At 43.8% G+C, this 10,677-nt stretch overlaps 1 protein-coding gene across 9 annotated transcripts in view; it reads right to left on the reverse strand.

The window, feature by feature from the left end:
- Caln1 (calneuron 1) overlaps positions 1-10,677 on the reverse strand; it is a 531,563-nt gene that overhangs the window by 209,744 nt on the left and 311,142 nt on the right. For all 9 annotated transcript variants that reach the window (XM_010625017.2, XM_033764903.1, XM_033764904.1 and 6 more), the window contains one exon: positions 2,368-2,480. In XM_010625017.2, the coding sequence (XP_010623319.1) occupies positions 2,368-2,480 (113 nt within the window). The remainder of the gene's footprint in view (positions 1-2,367; positions 2,481-10,677) is intronic.

A 10,677-nucleotide genomic window follows, 5' to 3' on the forward strand; every position in this document is an offset into this window, starting at 1 on the left:
GTGCAACCACTATGGAAATCAATATGGAGATACCTCAAAGAGCTTGGACTGGAGGTTCCATTTGACCCAGCCATCCCTGTGTTGGGTATCTTTCCAAGAGAACTGAAAGAATCATATCACAGAGAAGTATGTGCACCCATGTTTATGGAGCATTCTTTTAAGCCAGAGTTGGCCTGGTGGGTGGAGCAGAGGGTGGAAAGCATTTCAGGGAACAGAGAGAGGCCAGGGGGGGAACTAACTTACGGATGCCCTTCCAGAGCGGACCCAGATGGAAGCCATTGGAAAGTATCTTTCCAAGAGAACTGAAAGAATCATATCACAGAGAAGTATGTGCACCCATGTTTATGGAGCATTCTTTTAAGCCAGAGTTGGCCTGGTGGGTGGAGCAGAGGGTGGAAAGCATTTCAGGGAACAGAGAGAGGCCAGGGGGGGAACTAACTTACGGATGCCCTTCCAGAGCGGACCCAGATGGAAGCCATTGGAAAGACGGGCAGATAGGAAGCAATGTTTCTCCATCATCCTAACTCTTGCTCATTCTTACTTCTGCCTCAGACTATCCATCTGCCCTTTCAACTGCTAAGGCACACTGAGGCATAACTGAAGGACTATATGAGCTGTGACATATTCTCATCACGTGGTGAGTAGGGACCCCAACAAATGCCTGATCCCAACACCAGCTCCAGGAGATGGTATTCCTTGAACGTGCATCAGTGGTGTGGAGTTCAGAGGCTCTGCCTCCCTCTCCCCTGCTCCTGGACGCCCTCTGGGATGGTGTCCTGGCCCTGCTCATCCACCTTCCGGCAGCTTACCTAGTGAGCTCATCTTTACCTATGACTTCACCCACTGCTCTGCTGAAGCCCAAATCAGGGTTTTCAGCCCTGGCCTCTTGCCAGCACTGCAGCCCCTGACTGATTCCAGCCATAGGCGCTTCCTCCTCCCCTTCCTCCCGCTCCCGCTCCTAGTTGTCTAACCCTCACCAGACACTCAGCAGGTTCAATTAGAATTCAGCCCCACAAAGACTTGTTTGTACTCCATGGTTTTCTTCCTGTCTAGCAGGGCAAACTGAGAACTCGGAAATCTGCTTTGCCTCTTCTTCATAGGACCTAAGTCCATGCTGCCTGGAGGTCCTCAGGTCTTTCCTTCATGGTTTTTGGCCAGTGACATCTCTGTGACAGTCCTGCAATATCCTCTTTTCTCTCTCTGTGCTATATCCCACCCACATTTCAAAGTAAGTACCCCCATTTTCTAAAGCCTTATCTGAGCCCTCAAGTCTCTATTATGCTCCTTTCTTGAACCTCTATTCACCCTACGGGAAAAAACAGTTACTGAGAGCCTGCTGTGGACAGTGTTCTAGGGTGAGAAGCGATGACAAGGAAGTCTGGCATTCAAGCAGATTACAGGCCAGTGACCATCACAACCATTTCATTATTCTCTCTCTCAGCGGTGATTTCCCAGTCAAATTCTTAAACATTGAAAACTGAGTCTTCAATGCTTTTTGTAAAACCCATAATGACTGATATACTACAGAGTATGTAATAAGTTCTTAATACCTACGGCCGCATGCAAGATGACCATCTGAATAAGACAAAAGATAATGCAATCCTTATCTAGGTTAGAGGAAGCTCTTTAGGAGAGTAAAATGTATATCAAGAAATTAAAGAAACCACACCATGTCTGAATGGTCTTTCACGTGTCTAAGAGGTAATTCAATGCAACTTGACAAATTCTTTAAACAGTAACTAATAACCCATTCCCCAAATTCCATAATCATGAAACAAGTCCTATTTTAAAATTAAAACACAAATATGAAAATGATTTCAGAGCATTTTAATAATTAGAATTGCAGATATTAGGAACCTCCTAAGAGATCTCTCCCGAGACACAAAGAGAAGGACACTGAGAAACACTGAATGTTTAGATAAAACCATTCTGTCATCTTTAAGGCAGCAGAATCCCAACCCAGGAGGCCACCAGGCATCCCCTCAGCAGGGACTTCTGTGGTCTAGGTCAAGGACAGAACTGATTCAGATAGTATCACTGTGCCCTTCTCGCAGGTTCCCCAAGAAAAAGATTTTTTTAATCAAAAGAGGAAGAATCTCATTTCTCCCAAGTGCAGAACTTTTGCTATAAAATTTTAAAAATGATAAACTATTTCACTCCTGCAGATCTTAAATGAGTATAATTTGGATTTTCTGTTCAGAGGACCTAGTTTGGACTCTAACTTAGACGTGGAATTCAAGGCAGGTATGTCACTCTAGGCCAGAAGAGAACTTCACCAGCTGAACAGAAGTTCAAGATTTCAGTCAAAAGTTAATCCCAAACATATATATACTGCCAAACTTCATCTTAAAAAAAATTCTTACTTACCTGCCAGAATATGCTGTCTATTGTGTTTCCGAGAAAACCATCACGACCTTCTGAAGAGACCAGTTTGGGCCCAAGAATAGTCATGAATTCATCAAAATCCACCTGGCCATCCCCTGGAAGGAGAAGATATAAGGATGAGTGGAAAAGTAGCTGAACCTGTACCCAGGGCCATAAATATCTTGGGGCTCTTCTCCTCACATGACCTCAGGAAATGAAGAAGAGCTGGTAGCCATCACTGAAAGTTCATTCTTAAAATGCCCAGGTACCACCAGAAACTGACCATTACTCGTACTTCTAATGTCACAAATTCATATCTGGCAGTACAGTCGCATACCTGGTTAACTTCGTTTTGATCAATGACATACTCTACATGCCACCGTGGACCCAGACAATTCTAATGGAGACATAAAAACTCCTATAACCCAGTGACATTAAAGTCATTGTACTCTCACTCACCTGGTAGTGGTGATGCTGATAAAAAAAAAAAATCCCAGTTGTATAAAGGCACAGCACATATAATTAAGTATAGTCCACAATAGTCGATTATGGTAACAAATGACTGCTTCTTATATAGTTTCATTACTATACTTTTGTCATCATTTTAGAATACACACCTTGTACTAATGAAAACATTTACTGTAAAACAGCGTGCTGTATTATTTCAAAAGCAACTTCACATATATCCTGCTTAGCACATTTCTTGATGGCCTAATTTTTTCTTGTGCTTGATTTAACCTTATGCTCACTTACTGTGGCTCTAGGAGCAGTATATTATACCATGCATATGAGTGGTGATCAAAACTATGATGAACATTTTACTTTTTAAAACTACATTACAGTGAAGAGACACAGCTATTAATCGTCCTTAAAATCTTCTCCCTTGCTTTCAATACACATCATTCCTGCTACTTTTTGAAGCAGTTCTGGAAGCTCTGTTTTGCAAGTGATTTAATGAGGTGTGATCAGAAATACAGTGAATGCTGCTGTTAGTGCCATCGAGCAGAAAGACAAGCTCACAACAACAATGCAGTGTCCTCATCCACTTTATTCACCAGATCTGGCACTATGCAATTTCTGGCTCTTCCCAAAGTCAAAATGACTGTGCAAGGCAACCATTTTGAATTGATTCGGGACACCATGGCAGCCAGGGCAGCACAAATAAAGACACTTGGAAAAAAGGACTTACGAATTGCTTCTGCAAGTGGCAAAAACAATGCGATAATTGTGTTTCAAGTGGGAAGGAGTATTCTGAGGGAAATCAGTGACAATGTGTCTTTTGCTCTGATACAAAATCTAAACACATATTTTTCAATCCCACCGTGTGTGTGTGTGTGTGTACACCCATACATCATATATCCCACGTGTGTTGTAGGCTGTGCCGTCCAGGTGTGTGCAGGCACACAATAAGGTTAAAACAACAGGGAAATCGCTTAAGGATGCAATTCCCAGAGTGCACCCTGTTGTTAAGCAATGCATGACTGTCTTGCTACTGTATCTCAATGCCCAATAGGCACCTCCCACTTAACACAACCACATGTCACAGGACCTCAAAGCCCCAGCTGTACGCAGTGATAAGAGTGGGAGCTTCATCCTTATCACTCTATATTTTCAGTCACCAAGTCTTACTGACTTCACCTCTGAAATACCTGTGGCTGCTCTGTCATCCACATTATTCCAATACCCAAGTTCCCTTTCCGACAACTATAGTGGGCCAATGCTTCTGAGAACTAATTCTTGCCCCAAAGCCAATATGATCACGCTCCATAAACTTCAGTGGCATCTTAGACCAAAAATAGAGAAACCACCTCCGCACAGCATTCAAGTCTCTGTTATGTCTTTTGTACACTTTTGTCCCCCACCTTTGCATAAAATGCCATGCTTTTGAAGCCCTAGGCCTACGTACTCTCTGTTCCCTCCTTCTGGAATGCCTTCCTCCACGAACATACCTGGTAAACATAATCTTGTTCTCTAGGATGGAGCTGAAATGTCATGTTCCTTTTTATTCCTGACCCCTTCCTCTCACTAGCCAGAGTGGATCACCGTGTGTGTGTGCACGCATGTGTGTTTGTGTGTGTGTGTGTGTGTGTGTATGCATTCTCCTGCTAACTTAATGTGCATTTATTATAGAATTCATCACCAGGCAACCCAGTCACTGATTCTCATGCCTGACTTCCACCTGGGCTGTGAATTCCACAAGGTCTAGGAACAGCTCTAAAATATCTTTGGATATTTAATACCATCAATACCATCACAGGCACGCAGCACATACTCATCAAATGAACGAATGGGGTCTCTGGCTTGTTGCTCTTTTGTTCAATTCTGCATCTGTTGCCTCTCTCATGCTAGAGCTGATACTAACCACAATGTGGTCTTGGCCAACTTTACGGATGAAACCAAACCTCCAGGGCATTGTTTGAACTTAGCGAGTCATCAGCATGATATCCTGTACCCTCAGAACTGCTCAAAATGACAACCCTACCCAGAGCTCGGCCACACCTTTATCATCATGGCCCCAACCAGTAAAGGCAGCCCCGGTGTCTGCAGGCAAGAGTTTGCCAGAGTGCAAATACATAAATCAATCTCTCCATGCACATTCACCTTCAGAGAACATTCATTCAAAACCGAGTTTCCAAAGCCAAGCAGATACCATCATTAAAGTGTCAATAATTCAGAACAGATAGTCCACGAAGTGATCTCGGTGTAGAGAAAACTTCAGAGAGCATTAGAGAGGCAATGGCAAGTTAGTAGGAAAGGGAAAGCTTTAGCCACCAAATGGGGTGGAACCATCAATGAGCTACACAGAGGGAATCGATTTCATTCTCACCACTAAATAAGACAAAGGGATCTAAAATTCCAGCCTCCTTGGTAAGCATAAGACGATGAATTCAAGCAATGAAGAGCTATGGTCTTGCCATTCAAATCAGCAAGTTCCTCACAATAATGGGAGCAATAGAGAAAGTAGACTCCAGTGCATTCCCAGCACAGCTGCCCCGGACATCAAGAGGCAGCACTTACTGGGGGGCAGTAAAGCTGGTTTTAAAACTGCACTTTTAAAAGAAAAACAAAACAGTGAAATCACCTTGAACACAGAACAAAGTGTTTGCTCAGAGAGTCATCCAAGGTCTGTAAAAGTGAGAATCTGAAAATTCAAGACATGAGAGAATGGCCCATCTTTCTTAGCATTTGACACCTCTGCAAACTAACTGCATGTGGCTTCCCGTCTCAGACAGGAGCCCCTGTCATACATGCACACCGACCCTCTGCTCACTCCAGGTCACCTCTCTTCACAGCTGGGCCCCGATGGTCAAAACTGTCTCAGACTTGAATATGAATTCTCAGTAGATGGTATCACCTCCAGTGGGGTGAAAATGGACTCTTAGGGGTCAAACATTCTGAGCTATTACAGTGGTCTGTGATTCTCCAAGGGCCATGGTACACACACTGATATAAGTTGTCTTAGTCACATCCCTGTCACTGGCTGTGATACCTCACACCACAACTTGACGCGAGGATATTTGTTTTGGTTCACAGGTTCAGTCTATGGTTTGCTGGCTCCAAGGCAGGAACAGGATGGCAGAGACACACAACAGAAGAGAAGGTTCTTAACCCATGGCAGCCAGAGAGCAGAGTGGGAAGGGAGGAGCTGCAGACAAGAACACATACCCCGTTCCAGCTCATGGTTTCCAGCTCTTCCTACCAGAACCCGCTCCTATCAGCACAGATACTGACCTCATCGGTGATCAATCCACTGATGAGCACAGTACCCCTGTGATCCAAGCACACCAGGTTTTGGGGGAACAGTAAATTGGTGCTGTTAGATTTCACATGGGTAGGGTAGCTAGGGTAACACATGTCTTAAGGGCTTCTGTGGGTTGGGAAAGAGGAAGGAGTAGGGAGAGGAGAAGGAGGAGAAAATGGAGGTTGAGAAGCACTGGGTTAGGGTTCTGGTATGTCCCAAATACGTACCATGGCTGTTTTGCTCCAGGCTGTGGGATGCTGGTCCAGTGGCTATCATCTTGACCTTCACCAATGGTGGCATCTCATAGCCCACCATGTGTTAGAAGCTAAGAGCTATGGATCTGTATTTACAAAACCATCATGAGATCTTAGCTAAAATATGTCCACCAGGCTGGTCACTCACACTCGTGCCCTTGGTTTAGGGGGCGCTGCTCTATCCACTTGGGAGGAAGTGGTCCAAAGGAGGTGGCAAAACTTGCACTACTCAGTACCAAGAAAACAAGTCTGTCTCTGAGCACCCCTCTTTGCAGGTGGGAAGCCTCTCGAAACCTTCCCCCAGGTGACGGGACCCCAACAGTGTACACTGGCTGCCTCTCAAAGGTTGGCATGGAACTTGGTGAATTCATCCTAGCATCAGGCAGTGATAATGGATGGCGTACTTGGCTGAGTACACACCAAGCCAAAAGGCAGCAAGCAGAAATGATACTTCTGAATTGTATCCTGGCCCTGGTAAAGGGAACAGCTCATGGACTAAAATCTTTGGCCAGAGAGGAAGCCCTGGGGCAGGGGCACCTGGGATCCTACAGGTACAAGTGTGGCATGCTGGGCCATGAGTGACAGATCACATGAAGATTTACTTCTAGTTGTTAGGAGAGGAATTTTAAAATCACAGACTTTTTATTGGTTAACATATTATCTCCCCTCGTGATACTGTGTATTTCTTATGATAAGAAATATGTTTGGTTTTTGTCCCTATTTCCTGGCATGCAGCTTGTAAAGGGCATGTAATTTCCCGAATCCTTTATTTTAATATTTGCTCTTGGACCCAAGTTTCTTTTTTAAATTGATGATACATATAAAATTACATTTATCTTGGGGAACTGGCACATACACACTTTGCATCTTGGTCATTTTTACTTCTCCTCTTCTCCCTGCCCTTCCCTCTCCCTTGACCCCAGGTTCAGACCCAGAGCTCCTAAATCTCTGGGGAGTTCCTGGATAACAGGAGTGAGTATCTTCTGCTTTAATGAGTTACTTCATGAGAACCTAGATGGGGACTGGTCACCAGAAAGATCAAATCCTGATTAGGATTAGCAACTTGAAACCTTCGGCTCCATATTCCATCCTCAGGGAGGGAAGGGAAGCTACAGATTGAGTTAATAATTATTCATGTCTGTGTGATGGAGCCTCCATAAAAGTCCCTAACCTATGGGGTTCAGAGAGCTTTGGGCTGAAGAACACATGGAGGTATCAGGAAGGTGGTGCACCCCATCACATGTCCAAGGTTCCCAGGCTATCTGGCTATTCCAGACTTGTATCTTTTTATAATAAAGCAGTATTCCTAAATAAAGTGCTGTCCTGAGTCCTGTGAGCTACAGTAACAAATGGCTGGCTCTGATGTGATTGTTAATTCTAATATGTCAACTTCACTGAATAAGAAACAGCAGATAGGGCCAGGGATTTAGCTCAGCCTTGCAAGCGCAAGGACCTGAGTTGAATCCCCGGTACCAAAAACAAAACAAAACAAAAAAGAAACAGCAGATTAGTAAAGCATGCTCTGGATGGGGCATGGAGGTGTGGCCTTGGATACTACATCTGGTCCCTGGTCTCTTTCTGACCCTGTTGCCTGCTCTGCAATCTGGCCTCCATGAATTGAGCAGCTTCACTCCGCCATGCCCTTCCACCATGCTTCTGACTCAGACCCAGCTGAGCACAGATGGAAAACATGAGCCAATTAAACCTCTCTTCCGCCTTCCTCAGTTGTGGGTGTTGGACATTCTGTCAAGGAATGGGAAAGCCCAATAATACATCCAACGAGGATATCATTGGAACCTCATCTTTGGTCAGAAACATAGGTGAAACTGGCATGTGCAGTGAGACAGGCTAGCAGGACTGAAAACTTCATCTGTGGGTTCTAACGCTTATTCCAGGAAGAGAATAACAGAACTGAATTGAATTGAAGGATGTCCAGTCAGTGTTTGCAAAACACATTGGGGAATTTCTTGGTGAGGTCACCTTTGGTGACCAGAAGTACTAAATGTAGTGCATGAAAGTTTTCTTTTCCCATACACTACTTCTTTTACTCTCATTGAGCAAAGGAAGAATCCTCTGCACACAGAGTTGGAGGAATAACTAGGGTAAGACTGCTCATCTCTCTCTAGGTCTCCCTCTGCCTCTGTCTCCCCTGCCCCATTTCTCTTTTCTGCAGATCTTCAGTAAATGAAGATTTCTTCTCATACACAGCTCAAGGGTATATGCTAGCAGTATACAGTTTCTATTCAGACTTCTACTGAATCACTCTTCAGGAGATCTGAGATTAATGGACACACAGGACTGGGAATATCCCTACAGTTATTAATGCTGTTCCCAGAAGTCTAGCTTCCATGGTCTCAGCTTCTCATCCCATCCATCCCAGAAGAATGGAGACAAATGCAATCTTAGAAGTGACTTTTATATAAAGTCTTTTACTCTAAAATCCATTCCCAAGTACAGATGGGACCTGGTAAATCTAGTGATCACAGTAAAGATATCCAACAGTCACTGAGCAATCACAAGGTGCTGGGTGTTTGAATAAATCTCAACACAGAAGTCATCTCTTGCTCCCAGGGCATCAGTTCCAACCCCGAAGGACACCAAACTGTTTTCTTTTTGGTGGTACTGAGGATTGAACCCAGGGTCTTCACTCTGAGCTACATCTCCAGCCATTTTGAGACAGGGTCTCATTAAGTTGTCTAGGCTCACCTTGAACCTTCAATCCTCCTTGCCTCAGGCTCCTAAGCCACTGGAATTATAGACTGAAGACACTTTTAAAGATTTATCCACGTGAACATGTGTAAATCTAGATTATTTTGAATAATACAAAGTATAGCCATCCCTTCCTAGTGGTTCCAGGACCCTCTGCAGGTATCAAGATGAATGAAAGCGTAAATTCCTGATATAAAGTGGCGTATTTGCAGTTATCCTATTCACACAAACTTTACCCTAAATCTTCTCTAAATCATTTAGAATACCTAATACAATGGAAATGCTGTGCAAGTCATTGTTCCACTGTATTATCTGCAGGAATAATAACAACGCCTATAATGCTCAATGCTAGTGCAACTTGTCTTAATTGTTATTGATCTGCAGTTGGTTGAATCTGCAGAGGCAGGATCACTCAGGTCTCAAGCCCAGCAGCCTGTTCTACAGATGAGAAAACTGAGGCACAGAGAGGGTAAGACGGCTGTAGAAGCTTACCCAGGGAACAGAGCCAGGATCCCAATGTCAGCAGTCTCCTGTGCTTTTGCTGCCTTTCCATGGGTCAGTATGAGCAGGTTCTGTCTGAAATAATGTCCCCTAATCTAGGTATCCCTTAGCAGGGACGTACGACTTCAGGTTGCCTGGGCCTAGGCAGTGGCACATGGACATCTAAATGACTCTCTGGCCAGCCTTCAGAGTTCTTGTTTAATAATTTTTAAAAGTGATAATAAGTCATAGGAAATACTTATTTAAAACTTGCTAAACTGGGCATGGTGGCACAAGCCTGTAATCCCAGCACTCGGGAGGCTGAGGCAGGAGGATCACTGTGAGTTTGAGACCAGCCTGGGCTACATAGTGTATGTGGTGGCACAAGCCTGTAATCCCAGCACTCGGGAGGCTGAGGCAGGAGGATCACTGTGAGTTTGAGACCAGCCTGGGCTACATAGTGAGTTTCAGATCAGACTCAACTACATAGTGAGGCTCTATGTCTCAAAAAAAAAAACCAAACAAACAAATAAATAAATAAATAAAACCAAATAAATAAATAAAACAAAACTTGCTAGGTTTTATTTTAGGCACCAAGCTCAGGGCTTTATGTGTTACCTTGTATGATTCTACCCCAACATTAATGGATATTTTAGGGATGAGAAAATTCCAAATCAGAACCCTGACATTAACCACAGTGTGTCATTCCCCACCACATCAAAGACCCCAGCACATGGTTCTGCTGTAAGCTCATTTCTTTTGTCAAGTTTGAGAATTACAATGTGTTTTTCCCATCTGGGCCTTTAGGAAAGAAGTTAACAGGAAATTGGGAGAGATGGCCTTCAAGAATTTTAATGCAAATGATAATTGCATAAAAGCCAGATGCTCCCCAAATCGCTACTTTGCTGATAGTCAGGGTCACATTCATTTTCTACAGATGGTCAATCCCCAGAGATCCCAGGTCTTTAGTGTAGAACTCTCCACACATCTGAAATCTCTTCCACCAAAAATAATCAGTCCAATAAATGAGGCCTGTCCAAGCCCAGAAAGATCCCATGAAACTACTATGGATTCATGCAGCCCCAAAGATATGGTGGAATTCTTTTTTTTTTTTTTTTTTTTTTTTTT

Source organism: Fukomys damarensis, unplaced genomic scaffold (genome assembly GCF_012274545.1).
Source record: "Fukomys damarensis isolate Sample0158 unplaced genomic scaffold, DMR_v1.0_HiC HiC_scaffold_17, whole genome shotgun sequence".
Lineage (NCBI taxonomy): Eukaryota > Metazoa > Chordata > Mammalia > Rodentia > Bathyergidae > Fukomys > Fukomys damarensis.